The sequence below is a fragment of the Haemaphysalis longicornis genome, unplaced genomic scaffold (genome assembly GCF_048455015.1).
Source record: "Haemaphysalis longicornis isolate Haplotype H1 unplaced genomic scaffold, Haemaphysalis longicornis Haplotype H1 scaffold_4, whole genome shotgun sequence".
Taxonomy (NCBI): Eukaryota; Metazoa; Arthropoda; class Arachnida; order Ixodida; family Ixodidae; genus Haemaphysalis; species Haemaphysalis longicornis.
The window spans coordinates 185,169,724-185,187,092 of record NW_027526361.1 but is presented as its reverse complement, the minus strand read 5'-3'; the positions used below and the strand labels follow the sequence as shown (position 1 = coordinate 185,187,092).

Here is a 17,369-nt window from a genome sequence, read left to right as displayed (position 1 = left end):
TTCGCCTTCCAGTTTTGTTTCCATGGGAGGGTATATCTGAGTGTCTAATGTTGCTGCTTAGTTGAACTGCCTATTCGGACGGAGTCTCCGATAAGCTTTTGTACTGTTTCATTTGAAAACTGTTAGGTGACGCTGCAATAGAGGAGGCTCGTTGTGCTGATCTTTTTTATCGCGCAACTCCTACTCGGCCAAAGATCGCAGGGCACGATTCTAGCGCATCGTACCTCATTTTTTGCCAGCAAGGCTACAATTGTGAGCATGAAGAAGATAATAAAGCTCAGCTTTATGTTTTGAGAGATAACTGACCGTGAACGTCAACAAGCATCAACCACGGCGTTCCGTTTTCAACTTCATGCATGTTTTTTTCCGCATCGCGTGCTTGTCCCAAATATTGTGCTCGCTGTAAATGCAAAGTCAGTCATGGACAAGATGTTTTTACGTTATGTGGGGACACATTGGTGCCTCTGATAATGTCAAACCGCCAGATTTATTCCAGGGAACCACCAGAAATTGCGCATTTTGAATTGAAGGTGGGGTTCAGCGCATGAAATGAGCACCGTCCGTGCTAAGATTTTCTTTTATATCTGACAAACTGTTCCGCCCAAGTCGACATTTTTTCTAGGGCGTGTTTTTGAAATGTTTCCCTACAAAATGTATATTCTAATTTTTTATACTACCGGTGGTTTAATATACACAACTCCTTTTTTATCATTTTTTCGAAAACTTGCCAAAAATTTTAATTTTGATATTTTTTTTCACAACTGTGGTGTGCAAAAACATTTAAAAAAACGGTGTTATTGGAAATGCCGTTAAATATTCTGCATTTTGTGTTCCTAGTCTTTAAATTGTGTTCCTAGTCGTTAAATATTCTGCATTAGTGCCTAGTCAATTTTTTTAGCAGGAAAAAATATTTTCTTGGACACCTAAAAATTGGTCAATTTTCCGGCGGTAGCGAAAGAGAACTGGCGCCTACACAAAACAGCAGCCTGTAAGTTGGTTGGTTTTGTATTCAGATAATCTGAAAAACTCTCGATAATCGGAACTAAAATTTCTGCCTCATTGTGTAAGCAAAACTAGAAATAGAAATTCTTGTGAAACGGATTGGCTTGAGAATAACCTTTTTACGGTTCCGGCTGTTTCTTTTTTGTTTTTTTCTTCCTCTCTGTTTTTTTTAGCCTCGTTGGCCTCGTAAGCCTCCTCTCGTTCGTGGCCTGCCGTGTTAGCCCAACTAATTCAACATCACAGTTCTTGTTCCAGTCGTTCGGTCTCGATTCAAGACGCTGAGGTTACAAGTTCAGCTCCAGCCGCCTCGTTCGTGCCATCGTGGTGCTGTTCGCGCGTCATTACCGCGTTGCCGTCTTCTAAATTCGATGGCTCGAGAACTCGCCAAGTTGCCGCCTCTAGCCTCGGTGAAGATGCAGTTGCAAGGACTCAAACAAAAGTATTTGATGCATTTTGTAGTGCACAGCGACTCACTGTTGCCGAATCAACTTTGTGAATGCTGTGCCTATACCTTTTGTACTTTTCTTGCTCTCTGAAAAACTATCAGCTACGTTAACCTGCTATTGCTTAGAGTTCCATGAAATGGTATTAAGAGTGTGTGCGCACATAAATGTGGACTTTCACACATCTATCTTCTTAAATGGAACTCCTGTTAAACGGAACTAATTTTTTCGATCCCTTGAAGTTCCGTTTATCGAGTGTCTGCAGTACTTCGGCACCCGGGCGAAGTCAGCTGACAAGCACCGTCCCTGTAGGCCATATCTGACAAAACTACTTCCTGATGAGCTACTTCCATCTGACACGTGTAGAATATACACCTGCAATTTTCCAGCAATAAAACTGGCAGCAGGGGCTTCCAAACAGCGTAGCTGACTGCTTTAATAATGGCACACTTTCCTACTGGCTGTTGTCGGTAGGTTTATGGGTGTTTGGGTATGTGTGCGTGTGCGTGTGCTTATTAAATCTGGATCCTCAGCGGCAGGGTGGACAGAAACCTTGCGTGAGCTTTTGACAGGCCACAGCTCGCCAAAAAGCCCACCTATAAAGATTCCGTTCTAGTTATGATTCCCCCAAACCTTCCCTCCTTACCTGTTTCTTAACGACATCTAATGAACCAATCAACTTTGCCTAGAAACATGATGCCACTGCGCTGTTATTGCAGATGTATTTTTATGGAAACTTAAATCAATTGTCGCTGAAACAATTTTGGGTGGCCTTTAAACAGTACCAGGCAATGTAAAAGAATCCGCAGGACACGCTTTTGCTTACGTCTTTTTTGTGCCGAAATTGAATTGCTTGGATTTTATTTTTTGGCTTCCCAGTTGTGGTTTTTTTTTGTAATCTGGCCTCCACTTGTTTGCTAAATTTTTGGACTTCAAGCCAAATACCATAAAAGGAAATTCCGCAATTTTTTCTTGTTCGGTCAAAAACAAGCCGAAAGGGTCAAACAATCTTCATCCAAGGGCGACAGAAACACCAGAAAATGGCACAGCACGCATGCGCACTAGTAAAGCTGAAAGTAACGTCGTGACTTTCCTTCAGGTCACAAAAAGAGATGATTCAATCTTGTCGTTTCTTGTTCATTTTTCTCCACAAACCTGGCTTGTCCAGAATGGAGGCAGTGATTTTGAGATAGGCTGCTTCCGTAATATTTCATTGGGTTTCAGCTGCACTGGAAAAGCTACAAGTCTCATTAGCCATGCGGGGTACATGGCAGTAACGGGTGTGCGCCTTTACATCTGCTTGAAGATTGGATGCTTGTAAAACAATGCGGGAGGTAGATAACGTGCCTCAGGTCTTCTTTGTTTTGCGCACGGCTGTTCCTAACCCGTCGTAGCTACAACAGCACCGCATGGAGTTGGTGAAACAAAATACATATAAAACAGAATAAAAACATGAAGGGATGACACACAGTGGACCGTGTCATCTCATTTGTTCTGTCACCGTCATGGCAGTTTCCCTAAATGTAATTTCACCAGTCTTCCTTCTTTTTGCAAACTTCCGACAATGTTTAAAATGCCAGAGCTGACAACCTTGTTGTGCAGTTCTCGTGTGATAGCATAAAGAAGAAACAAACGGGCACCAACGTGCCCGTGCGATCGTCCATCATGACGAGGCCTCGCAAAACCGCGACACCAAGTTGGCATAAGCCAACGAAGAAACGATGACGTCAGGAAACGGGCACCCACCTGACACCCGTCCCACCAGTACATGCCGGTGCGGAGCCGGTTCTTCTCGGCAGTGATCCAAACGGGTTCGGCGTGGTTCCACCAGTGCTCGTGCGACGAATTTGGGTGGGGCGACATCATGAAGTAGTCGTCGTACTTCTCGTCATACATATAGTTCTGCGTGAAGCCGTGCTTCTCCCCGTAAAGACCTGCACAAGGCAATCAAAGAAAGCACTCAGTGGTACCGAGGCAACAGCAAATTAATCAACCGTTCTTGTTCCAAAAAAATTATAATAAGCACAGTACGCACAGAATAGGCACTTTAGCCAAGTAGCAATGTCCAGCCCACCGGCAATAATTATGAAAAGAAGAAGGGGTGCATTTATGGGTCGTACTGCCGGGAAATTGAAAAGGCTATCAATCGCGTCTTGTTTATCGGCGATATAGCAAACATGAACTTCTTTCTGCAAGGCAATTTCGAATACTTTGGATGTCGTTGGTAATTGGGCGCATTGTACACCCGTGACGTGCAAAGTGTGAGGCAACAATTATTCACCATAACTTTCCGATACACCCTCTTCTCTTCCCCATTCAGCCGTTCTAAAAATTCCACAAGTGGCGACAATTACGACTGTCTTTTATGGTTTGGTAATTGTGATTACTCCACTAGTTGGCTTTTCACACCTATTGCTCCAAGACTAAAAAACTGCACCTTTTATTTTGTCTCAACATTTATTGTTTCTCACCGTCATTAAATATAGTTATCTGGTGAAGTACTCATTCCGCGTAGCTGTTTGCATATGATGCTCACTAAGGCGACCCGGGCACATTAAGCAGCAGTGTTTGTTACGCTGTACTGAATGTACATTTACTAAATATGGAGCGCGACCCGCCTCTGGGGCTCAGTGGCTGAGGCGTTGCGCTGCCAGGCCTAAGGACACCGGGGCATATCAGCCTCGCAACCGTTTTTCGGAAAACTAAAACGTGTTTTGAGATTTCGGCGCATATTAAAAATCACCAGGGTGGACTAATTATTCAGAGCCCTCCACTACGCAGCGCGTAAGACCACACAAATTGAAAAAAATATTATTTCGATATACGTCCACTTGATATTGCATAAAATTATGCAATAGTATTAAGAATAAGAGCTTAAATTTGCTTCACTAGTACAGAACACCTAGTGCGTTTGGCAAGCAAGCAAGCAGTGACAGCGAAGCACTGACAATGTTGGTACCAACACTCGGGCCTAAACCATGACAGCAAGGACAAAAAGCGTGTACATGCAGTCAAAGGTAAACCATAATTTAATAAAACGATTGGGGAAAATAGGTTACAAGTCCGTTTCGGCAAACGGCGAAAATCTATTGGCAAAAATCTATTGAAAATCTATTTGGCGAAAATCAATTTGGGGAAAATATATTCGGGGAAAATCTATTTGGCGACAATCGGTTGGGTAACATTCATTGTGCCCGGGTTGGTGTTTTTTACTGATTCATTCAGTATTGTGGTGGGCTTGTACCTTAGCATTTGTTTTCCGTAGTTAATTTTACGTTTCTTGACTTTTCATTCTTCCGGTCTGTGAGTCTTAAAAGTGTAATTCTCGGAAGACAGGCCAGTTATGATAATCTATCGTTTTTCGCTTTGTAACGTATAAGAGCGGCAAACTCTGAACGTGTATAAATAATGTACCCGAATTATGTTGCGAGCTCTGAACAGTTGTTTTCAATGGAAAAGTCGCGGAGCTTTACTTAATATCCTTACAACTCTTTCCTGAAGACAAAAGATTCCTTTGTGTATTGTTATAGTGTTTATTTTCGGGCAATATATTTTAGCGCGGAAGATAATATAGAAATATAGAGCAGAAGATTAACTTCTCTAGGGAAAGTGAGGCATGCACGGCGCATTACCCTGATCACAGGAGACAGTGTGGAAATAAGATTGTTTACATCGCTATCCCACGGCATGTGTTGGGAAAGCTATACTCCTACAGATTTCAAACTTGCGATTCTCCATTTTTGTGCCATTGAGGAGAGCGCAATGCAACATAGGTAGAGATTTACGCGGGTTAAAGAATATCGCTGTTGTTTTGAGACGTTTACCTTTGCGATATTATCTGAGGTCCGCTTATTAATTAAGGCTAAAGTGGAATTAGCGTTTTTAGCTACATCAGAAGGTGGATCGGCTGCTATAAATGAGCTGGTATCGTCTGCGTAAATGGTGAGTTGGGCAGATGTGTCAATATTGTCATTTCATTTACCTAAAGAAAAGGAGGCCGCACCCTTCTGTCGCTCTTTCAAAGCCTCGCAAAAACTAAACCTCCGCCCTGCCCCCAGAAATGAGTCCGTAAAAAATTTATACCGGCGCTCTCTTTTTCGGAAAAAAGAAACCGCGCGTATTAGCTGCCATTTTACCACGTGTCGTCGCTTCTGCAACTCATCAGCCTAATGTCTGGCTTGAAAGAATTCTGCAGTCTCCTCTTAGGATTACGCATTGTTTAACAATAAATTCGGTTGATTGTTTTCTTCTGTCTATCGCTGTTTCCTCAGAGCAAGAAGTTGCGTGCGCACGTGCACGTATTTTAGCAATACCTTCAGGTCCCGAATTGATGTCGTGCTCGGTTGTATCTGATTCCGTGCTCTGTTTCAGCCATATCTCAAAATATAATGAAACCTTTAATGCAAAGCACTCTGTGTGGTGCAGAAACCATGCTCCCATTGCACACCAACGTAAAACACATACGGTGCTATACAAGTGACTAAAGCCTATTCTTTTAAACTTTGAGTCACTTAGAAGAAAATGTCATCCGATGGTAAAATTTTGAAGCCATTAAGGCATCGCTTGGCGCCACCCAAACGATGAAAGGGTTACAACAAAGATAATGTTAGGACGAGGCCACCACGCATGCGTAGCATTCAGTCAAAGAAACTACAAGGAATGAGCCTCTTCCCAAACTCCCTTTCGAAACACGCTTCACCACAAGGCATGAGCTGAAAACTGTCTTGACTAATCGTGTATCAAACAAGACAGAGAAAGATATAAAGTGAAGTTCTACTTGGAATGAATGGGTGAGAGAAAAAAGAATGATTCGTTTTGTAGTCATCATATTTAGGCGGAGTGGGTGGCGCTGTTTCTCCTAAAACGAGGAACAATGCTCCGTTTTTCCTTTTTACGAGAGGTGCCCTGATTTTCCTGCTGCTCGATATGAACACTGGCATGATTGGTTACCCGCACGTCAACCAGCGTTCTCGCGACTGGCGAAGGGCGATTGGCCTTCCTGTGCAGAGGCAGTATCTCATTGCCTGCTTTGATTGATGCAAGCCAGTCGCTCGTAATCTCCCATCTATTCAGCTGCCCCCGAGTTTCACAATGAAGCGCCACCTGCACTTGTGTGCAGTCCGACAGTGTGCAGTCCCCAGTGCACTCCGACATAGCACGGAAGCGCCCAATAGCGGCCCTGTATGAGCTCATAGGGGTCTGCTCTAACCCCTGTATCCGCGGCCGATCCAGATCCGTCTGCCGTACCAGACCCGTTCCCGGCCCAACAGGTCGGGTTTGCACCGGTACACGGGGCCAAACAGGGCCCCGTTACGCCGGTATGATCGTCGCACAGGGCCCGGTTAGACCTGTATGATCGACTGTTTGTTCCTGTAAAATTCTCAAATGGGTCTGGTTTGAAGCCGTTTAATCTGTACGGCCGTCAGACAGGCCCGGTACGATCCCGTTTGATTTTGAACAGTATTTTTCAATAGGGGTACCTCGCTGTACATGCGTGAGGACGGAGGTGATCACGCCGGGTATCGTGATCCCGTATACGGCTCTAAACAAGTGTGAAGCGAGTGATCACCCAGCGCTGACGAGCATGACTATGCCTAGAGATATTATTTACTAATGTTTTTCTAAATGCCGAGCTGTTCTAGGGCTCGGCTTGACGAAAGTCGGTCCTGCTATCGTGTCAAGCTCCCTCTGGAGCAGGTTTCTTCGCTCCGCTATAACTGGTACGCAATTAAGAAAAGTCATAAACAAATAAAAGGCTTTACGGCCTTGATCGTTTTATATATGCCGGCCTATATTTTCCCTGAAATACCACGTCCACAGCAATGCATTTGAGTTTAGAGGTCAAGCCGACTTCAAGAAGGTCAGTGTAAACTTGGTTTTTGTATACTGGCTTTTTCACGCTGTGTTCTACTGTGAAGCACGACGATTTACGGAGGCAGTGTGATTACAGAAAACAGCTCTAACTCGTGTGCTATCGAACGTATCCCGAAACAAATAAAATGACAACTATACTCGATGACAACTTAAATTAGGAACGGCACCAGAAGTTGCCGCTGTGCCTTATCACCGTAGCCGGATGTTTCTCCGCGCGGCGCAAGTAGGGCGTTACTGGGAATATTTTGAACATGGCGTGAGCCGTTCCCGTGATTTTTTGGACTTAATATGCTTATAAACGACTCCAGCAACGACAAACTGCGTGATACAAGGCAGACGATATCACGCATTCATAGCAAACCCCTTTCAAAACGCGCGCGCACTGACGTCACGGGTCCGGCGCTGTGGCGGAGTGATACACTACATGAGGTGGTGCCGTTCTTAAGTTGTAACCGAGTATAGCTGCTAAGACTCTACCATTACGCGGAGTCCCATTTGCTTGTTACCTTTAGTTAGTTTGCGGAGAAAGCGTAAACGCTACAGAATTATTGTCTGCTGTCACTACATGGCCATCTACGGAGAGAGTATGGCTACAGAATACTCCTGTAACGGTTGTTTTACCAGAACTATGCGGAAACAAGCTATATGATTATTTGCCGCTTGGGCGACTGTGGCATTCTGCACCGCAGCTTTGGTTGTCGCCATTCTTCGCAGTGGGCGGAAGGGCACTGAAATGTTTGGAACTACGCTGCCGTCATATGACACTAACACCTTCAAGAACATGCACCCTAGGACAATACGCAACTTTAATAGGGCTCTTGATAAGCAAGATACATCTCCCAAAGGTCGCTTTAGTTAAAATATACTGAAAATTGGCGTATCTGATCGAATTTAATATGTGAAAAATCGTGCGAATTTATCTTAGCCTTAAGAACACTCACACGTATTTTAAAAATACCACTCCCCGTTTATCGGCTCGCTATTAAAATACCTTGGGCTCCATATTAGAAAAATCTTACTTGGCGTATACGCATGTCGACAGCGTAGCTCACAATTCTAGCCTATGATGTTAGTTCCCGCGCCAGCCATTAAAGTAGCACTTCAAAATCATTCAGTCATTCGAAACGCAAGCGCTCTGTCGTTCGCCTGAAAATTATGCTCACCTGATCCACGGAAGCCGTCAAGACCTGAGACACTCGCTTCGGGCGGTCGCGCTACAATCACCATGCCAGCGGCATATGACAAAGTGTTTCTTCGCTTGCCTGACTTGTGCTTTATGCCTCGAACGACATCGTCATTGTGTCTTCCTTAAAATGCTTCATTACTTCAATGCGAACTGTGTTTCCCTTAAATCTGTACAAAACTGACTGACGGGTGCATTTAAGACATTTAGTCGATATGATGGTGTAAACATACATACTTGTAAGAGAAAATTAAGAACGAGATATCAAAAAACGACACGTCTGCCTATTTGTCTCATCATCATCATCATCACCAGCCTATGTACGCCCACTGCAGGGCAAAGGCCTCTCCCATTATTCTCCAATTACCTCGGTCCTGTGCCAACTGTGACCAATTTATCCCCGCAAACTTCTTGATCTCATCCGCCCATCTAACTTTCTGCCGCCCCCTGCAACGCTTGCGTTCTCTAGGGATCCACTCTGTTACCCTTAATGACCAGCGGTTATCTTGCCTTCGCATTACATGCCCTGCCCACGTCCATTTCTTCTTCCTAATTTCTACTAATATGTCTTTAACACCAGTTTGCTCCCTGGCCCACTCCGCTCTCCTATTTGCCTATTTGTCTTTCATAGCCAAACTGGCACAATCATCGGCGACAATACATCGCCCCAGAAAATAAAAAAAGAAAAAAAAACTTATAACGAACTTATAAGATTTTAAAACTCTGTCTAATACAGTGCCCTCGAGCGATGAGCTAAAGAACCTAGTCTTCCTTTCATGCACCCAAGGAAATGTCAGGTTCGTGAAATGCAGAAGAGGCAGGAGAACGCTTGCGCAAAAGAAAAATTTCGAAACGTCGGTCGTTTCTTTACGATGTCGCCACCTGACGGAACAACTAGGCTTCCGGCCAGAATTTATTTCTTCCCGCACAGCCTATACTTAGGACTTAGTGCAACCATCCTCCCGCCTGGACTGCTGCTTTTCGGAGCCTTCGCTTGTAACGGCTGCCTTTCAAGACCCCATTTGTTAATTGTGTATTACTTGCGACCTTATTACTGTTTTATTTCTGTAGTGCCCCACGGCCGTGAGAATATTTGAAGAAAAAATCAATTCGCGGCGACTACGTTACACTGTGCGTAAATGCGTTGCTATAACTACTCAGAAGCGCGCACGTGTGGGCATATGTGCAGGGCTTACTATACTAGACAGCTCCCATTGATGTTGGGAAGCCGAATAAAAGCAAGGATAACAAATGAGGTGGTGTTTACTAAAGCATGTTCTATATGAAAACTGCATGGCGTTACTTGGAATTACTACTTACACTGCCTTTAAAATATTTGAATTAGCCAGTATTTATTTAAGCTGCATAAAACTTTTCGGAATTATTTTAAATTTTCTTCGAATTACTTGCAATTACTTTAAACTGCTGAAAAATGGTGGGCATATAAATACACCATATGCTTCAAAAACAGCAAGCGAGAACTAAAAAAAAGCATATCGGAGGTACTGTGCCACGTTGCAATCTCAACTCACAAATCACCAAGAAATGGCGTGAAGGAAAAAACAAAAAGGACAACAATAATAATGACTAGGTAAAAACAAGAGACTGCAAAACATTACGCGTCATTACATTGCCTGGGGGACAAATGATTCAATAATTGGTAGCGAAAGGGGTCATGATCATTTAAGCATGCGATGATACCGGGAGACCATGCTAAGAAGTCCAACGGAGCGAGGTAGCGCCGATGAATTGCGAGTCATGCTTCGTTGACTTTATTGTCACTTCAGTATTACACACACAATGAGGCTGTAAGTCATATGCTGGCTTTGATGCATCTAGGTACAATGTATTCGCGTCGTAGCACTGGAGCCTATATAACATGAAACGCTGACAGAAAGCACCTCAAACTTTGATGCAAAACGAACGACACGAGAAAAAAAAAAAACACGAAAGGCCGCTGTGTCCGGTGGTCTGACTTGTTTTTTCTTGTCTACCCATTTCTGTCAAAGTTAGAGCTGCTTTTCTCTGGAAATGTACCAACTAGCACAGATTAAAGTCATTCTGTTACGAAGTCCTGAAGTCTTCTGTCTTGTACGGGAAAATCGGATGAAGTTTCTCAAGATGAACGATAGCGCTGTTTCACGAACTGACTGCAAATGTTCGACGATCCCACGCGCAAAAACTTGGTTTCCTTGTTTTGCTTTGTATAGTTCTTTCCGACCCCACTGAAACAGCTTGCGCTGCATTTAGTATGCCGCCCTGTATCCCGCTCTGTATCGTCGGCTATTCGCATTCGTCCTCTACATGCGAACGTGCTCGGTCTTCTGCCGTTCTTTCATACTTTATCTCGGTTCGTTGCACCCGGCCTCTGCCTGTTTAGCCGTTCGGGTGCGCACACCTGCTTCGGGCTCGGCTGTGTGTTCAAATAGGGAGCTTTCTTTTTTGCGCCGTACTTCCGCCGAGCACGCAATGATTTACTTTTTGCCTACAGCTGTGCAACACCAGCAACCACACGGCAGACACTACCCTGTCACGACTTTGCGGTCGCTTCAGTCGCTGAAAATGATATTCCGGATATAAGAACGAATATTGTCGCACTCATGAACAGGTCGCATGCTGTCATGCGCAGCTTTGCCTTCTGTTGGGCTTGTAGACCACATCGAGGGAGGAACAGCATGTCTCCCATTCTTGTGACGGAGCGGCAGCCGTTGAAGACCATCCTTTCTCTAGTTGACCCTTCGCTGACAAAAATCCGCTTTGCTGTAAAAATAATGGCACCGCCACGCACAAATGACATTGATAAAGCTGGCTGCACACAAAATCAGGTCCTTACTGCCCCATTTAGTATTCGGCCTCACGAAGCGTCACGTAACAAAAAATTAGCAGTGGCTTAGCTCGGCTACAACAGGATATACGTAGCGTGAGCTAAGGTTCAGCTCGTTATTCCTAGGTTTGTCTAGCATTAGGTGATTATCACGCTTACTGCTGCTAAAACGATTTCCAATCCAATCCCATCCAATCACAGCGGCGGCTCCGGCGCGTCAGCTTTGCGCCGTGAGACGTCACTGCTCCTCGCGCATGCGCAGCACGGCTCTCCAGGAGCCACGCGAAACAGCTTTACCTCGTCCAGTGTAGCTCACGCTACAAAATTGGCCGCTTATCTGCTTCCTTCGCTGCAAATGGCGTCGAACGGCGATAGTCTTATGCCGGCACTCTCTCTCACTCTCTCTTCTCTCCCCTGCCCATCTCTCCCGCTCTTACCCTCCCGTTTCGCCCCAGAACTATAAGCCTGGTGGGGTTCGCCCAAAGACAATTTCATTTTCCTGCGCCCACTTCGCGCGCGCCCCCTACAGAAAGCTTTCATTACTGCGGGATAATTTAGAATGTATGCAGTCACGAGCTCTAAGCTCGGGCGCCAGCGCCATTTCTATATTTTACTTGGAAGATTGTTTTCAAAGCGTATTTTTTTTTGTTTTTATCCGGAAACTCACGCGGCCAAGCATATTTCAATATAATAACTCCACAAATTACACTTATGTATTAATATTTTGCTTCAAAAATGCCTAACGTTTCGTTTTTCTGAAAGATATTCACAAATAAAAGTGTTTTTTTTATATTTTGTGCTTTGGAACAGTTTTGCTTATAAAAGCCTCCCTCCAGTATTTCTTATAGCTTTTCACCAGACGCCTGAATCGAGTGACAGGCGGACAAACATACAGGTACGCAAAACAAAATTTTCGAATTTACGTAACCTAAAAAAAGACCACTTTCTTTAAAAATGAGCTCCTGGACGTAAAGCCGGTGTGTGAAAAGTTATAAAAACATGAAGGAATGAGGCTACTCACACAGAAAAGTATGTTACTAGGATAGTTTGCTTGCGTGCAACCATCCACAGATTAACCAACGCGCGCCCTGGACAGCCGCCAGCGCGGCGAGGCGATCGTCATCCATCGGCTGCGAGAAAACCATCTAAATATGCTTGCGGTGGCATCACTTTGGACGTGTCTTAGACAGGACGCTTCTTCGATTTTAGTTTCCGGATGAAACCTTTTAAGTGGCAGCAATGCTTTGATATTAGTACAGCAGCCTAAAGTGCGATAAACATATCCTCACATGTCGCCAGCTTGTAGTATTGGCGGTCCCCGGGATTGCCGATTTATAATAGGTGTAACATATTGACGCATATTTTACTTGTCATAATTACATTACAATCGAGAATTTCCGCCTGCCATTAAAACATGGACTCCTGCCAGAGGCATGCGGTCACGGAATAGGGCAAGAACGGGTGTGTTACGAGAACTATCCCGAAACTAATTGGAGAAAAATGGGTATAATCTGGGGCCAGTTGGTACATTTTTTCCTATAAAGCAAGTCAAACTTTGCAAACAACGGAGAACCGAAAAAGCTAGCTGGACGCGCCGCTGAATAACTGATATGTTTTACGAAACAATATTATATATATATATATATATATATATATATATATATATATATATATATATATATATATATATATATATATATAACTTCTGTGCTCCACAATGACATTCTTTACATTTTTGTTTGTGACCTTCTGGCACGTGCGAGAAATTAATTGGCACGTAGACCGATATATGCAGAAATTGGCCCAGGGAGAATGGCAGTCGTTCTGCGCAAAATTAGCCCCGCGAAAACCTCTCATGAGGATTTGACCGTAGTACGTAGCTTAGGGGCACCGCCTACGCGTTCCACCTTTCATACACCATTGCTCTGCGACAGAACCGCTGTGACCTAGACGTCACTGAAGATTTCTGCGTCAAAGTCGCAGCCTCGTCGGCTCCAGTTTTACCTGCCATCCTGACAGCTGTCTCTTTGCCCTCGGCAAATGTGACCGCCATAAACAAGCCATTCACAGTGACAGAACTACTTGCTGGCTTGTATTTCGTTAACAAGGCTTCCGCACCTGGTCCAGATGGCATCAGCTATGCAGCTCTGTGAAACCTTGGAGATAATGCGCTAAGAGCTTCGTTACCGGCAGCTGGGATATGGGCCGCCTCGAGCCGGGCTAGAAGCACGGTCGCCTTGTTCCTGTACTCAAACCCGGCAAAATCCCTACTGACATTGAGTCTTATCGGCCAATGGAACTTTTGAGCTTCGTGGAAAAAATAGTCCTTGCTCGCCTAGACTGGGACCTGACAACCCGGAAAGTGTATGCCCCACAGATGACAGTCATAAAGGAACTGGAGAGATTACAGGAGAAGATCAAGGGCTGGGAGTGATATGGCACCGTCTGATGGCATGGTGGATAACAAGGTGCGGGATCTTGTGGTGAAAAAAATCTTCTGATCATTATAGAATAGATTAGTTGTAACCCACTCTATGCATTTTTGCCAGTGATGAACAAGAGCCTGCATGCCATGCTCTTAAAGGGACACTGAAGTGAATTTGTCAAGCTCCCGTTTTTGCTTGCACTGCGTAGACTGGCTCAAATTAGCTCACTTTTCATCGTTTATACGGTTGACACATCGGTAATTATTTTCCAAAGCGCGAAAGAAGAAAAACTACCATGCGCGGTTTGTGGCGGCAGCACCACAACTAAGCTGTGACTTTGGGAGGAGGGGGCACCGTGATTGGACGATGCTGAAGGTTAGCAATCAAACAAGTTTCGGTTTCGGTTCTGTAAAACAACATGTTCGACATCCGATGGCGTCGTTGGATGGGCATTCTCAATATTCCAGTAATCGTAGTACCGCGCTTCTGCCATGTTGTCGGCTATAAAATGCATAAGATAAGCCTCCCAGGACGGCTTGGAATCGTAGCATTCACTAGCCGAGGCCTACGCAGTGCATGAACGCCCTCCGCGTCCCGGCAGACGCACAAATGCATGCGCTTTTCGCCCATATTTGGAGCTGGCCTCACTAATGCCCGTATCGTAAAAAGCGTGTTCGCACCAGGCCAAGGGTCTGTTGATTCTAGCTTGTGCCCACTGCCCGCAAGCAGTCGGTGCTTATGGCAACAGCACGCCAACGAGAACTCGCTAGCGTGCCAGTGCCAGGCTGCACGAGTTCTGCGGACTAGTTCGTGGAGCAGTGAACGTTGCGGCCCAAAAAAAGGTGAACTCAGTATAGAAAACATCGGCGAAAAACGAAAAAGTTAACTCATAAAAAAAAAAAGCATGTACCCGCGGGGATTCGAACTTGTGACGGGCAAAACACTTGCGTTTTGTCCGTCACATTTGTTTTGCCCCGAACACGGGCAAAACAAATTCGCTCGATCAGTTTCAACTGATCGAGCGAATTGCCATGACCCGTCGGCAGCCGGCGGACTAAACGTTGGGCCGACTGACTCTTTCGCGGAAGGTCGGCGAGCCGTGCAGTAGCGCAGCCAATTGCCAGCTCCTCTCCTGCTGACGTCACACCAAAACGCCAAAGAAAATGGACGAGAGCGCAGAGAGGAGGACAGCATTTTCTAATTGATTTTTCTACTAAATAAATTCGCGTAAACGCGCTCAGAGTGGTCGAAACAGGGCCTATAGACTCCGGACTACAATTTGCGCTCGTAATCCCGCATTGTTTACAAATCACTTCAGTGTCCCTTTAAATATCTAGACCAGCACAGGGAAGGTGGCAAAAGAATGAATGTACTTGACGACTCAGTTTATCATCTACGGCTCTGACTATTATCTTCTCTGAATTTTAGGTTCACAGTGCGGGTCTGTACTACCGTAATAAGTTCTTCATTTCAGGCACATGTTTTCTTTTTCTTCCACCTTTAAGAAATTATGAGCATCAAATATATTTTTGAATATCCAGATAATTTGTTCCAGTGATTGTTTGTAATAGCCTTGGATGAACACTACTAGTGACTTTAAACTATGCTAGGTACTACCAGGAATCTCTTCAGGTACACCACGTTGAAGACTTGGAAACACCAAAGATACCTTGAAAACGCCCATAATACAAAGCACGTTATGTTTTTAGGGGTATGATTGTTTTTTTTTTGTGGGAATATTGTGATTTTTGAGGGAATATTGGCGTTTTTTAGGGAATATACTGGTTTTATGGAATATTGGCCTATTGCGAGCAAAAAGCAGGCGTGGTTTAAATGAGCATCAGGTGTCATGGAACTTACTGGGAGAAAGTATCAGAAGGTAATTAAATTTAATTACAATAACATGTAAATGAAGGAGAAGCTTGGTTCCTTTGCTCAGGTGCTACGCATGCTAACCAGCGGCTCAGGAGGGTGTTCTGTTGGGCCCCTCCTACGTCTCTACACAACTCTCTCCGAAGTACTGCTCCGATACAGCCTCCCTAGCACTCGGGGCCCCTTCTAATACCAACAACAAGACTGTTAGAAAGTATGCAGGCCCGAGCTCTGCGGTTGTGTCTTGGACTTACGAGACAACTTCTACACAGAGGACCATAGGAGAGTCTAGGCGCTTCTGGCCTAGTGCACTGGTCAAAGAGGAGCAGCTCCGCCCACATCTGCGGCTGGCGACACGGGCTTCTGGTCACCCGTTGAATTCGAGCTCCACCTTAGAGGTACAAGACACTCTACCTCCCTTGTGTCAGAACCGCCCTGCGACGCTTCATCTCCTGCCCTGAATGTACTCCTCTGGCGAATTGCAACCACAATGCCTGGCATCAGTAGTTAATCCAAGTTGCCAATTCCAGCCCAAAAGTACTTTACTCTAGAGCACATTTGGAATTGCTACCCTAACCATAGCAATGTATACACCGATGCCTCGGGGACTGCCACCTCGTCTACAGTCGGAATCTGGGTTCCATCGACGCGGACCACAATTGTAGCCAGGTTAAGCAACAGAACAACGTTGACAACCTCGGATCTTGATGCTTTGCGCTCTGCTTTGCAGTATATGTTCTTGGGCAAGAAGCATCTGTAAGGGTGATTTTCACGGATTTACGGGCGGCGCTTCAACAGCTAACCTCATTTTTGCGGGAACAACTGGCCCATGAAGTACACACTCTCAATACACACGCTGCCAGCTTGCTTCACGACGTCGTGCTACAGTGGCTACCTGGACGTTGTTGGGTGAAGAAGAATGCGGTGGCTGACGAAACAGCTTGCACGGCTCGCAGCCAATCTAGCGTTACCATCCAGATTCCTTTTTCTCGACGTGATGCCGCTACGCTCACGATTTTCAATATGGACGGAAGGATCAAAAAATGATCACCCATTGTACAGAATTGATCCTTCCTGCGCTTTCCGAATGCCGTGTGGCCTGGAAAAACGCGACGAAGCAGTTGTTCACCAGATTCGCCTCAACGCCGCGTCTGCCGGCCACTAGTTGCACAAGACGCGCCGAGTTGCCTCCTCCGCTCACTGTCACGCTTGCAATGTTCGTGAGGACATAAAACATGTACTGTGTGTGTGTCCCCGCTATGACACCCCACGGCAAACCTTGAAAAAAAAAACTTTGGGACTGCGTGCCGAAGCACCGTTAAAAATTTACAACGTCAGCGGTCCATGTCACTCCACTGCCGCGGCGCCTTGGAGACATTTCTCCGTGACTCCGGCCTGAACAAAACTTTGTGAAAGTTTGCTTTAACTTTACTACTGTTTGTCTGGTCCCTCTGTCTGTCTGTCTGTGTGTGTGTGTGTGTGCGTGTGCGTGTGTGTGGGTGCGCGTGTGTGCGCGTGTGCGCGCGTGTGTGCGCGCGTGCGTGCGCGCGTGCGTGTGCGTGTGTATGTGTTTCTGCGTTTGTCGGTTTCTGTGTGCTTATTTGTGTTTGTTAGTGTGCGTTTTTGTGCGTTGGCTTCCCTCGCTCATTGTCACCTCACGCATGTTCATATGGAGTAGCAAGCCAAGCTCTCTGCCAGGCGGACTTTTCTTCATCATTAAAGGTACCACTCTCTGGATCCTCCAC

The 17,369-nt window shown here is 45.3% G+C and overlaps 1 protein-coding gene across 1 annotated transcript in view; it reads right to left on the bottom strand.

The window, feature by feature from the left end:
• Nucleotides 1-17,369, bottom strand: part of LOC144179567 (glycerophosphocholine cholinephosphodiesterase ENPP6-like) — a 78,369-nt gene that overhangs the window by 22,369 nt on the left and 38,631 nt on the right. The window contains exon 2 of the mRNA XM_077707970.1: nucleotides 3,192-3,379. Coding sequence (XP_077564096.1) covers nucleotides 3,192-3,379 — 188 coding nt within the window. The remainder of the gene's footprint in view (nucleotides 1-3,191; nucleotides 3,380-17,369) is intronic.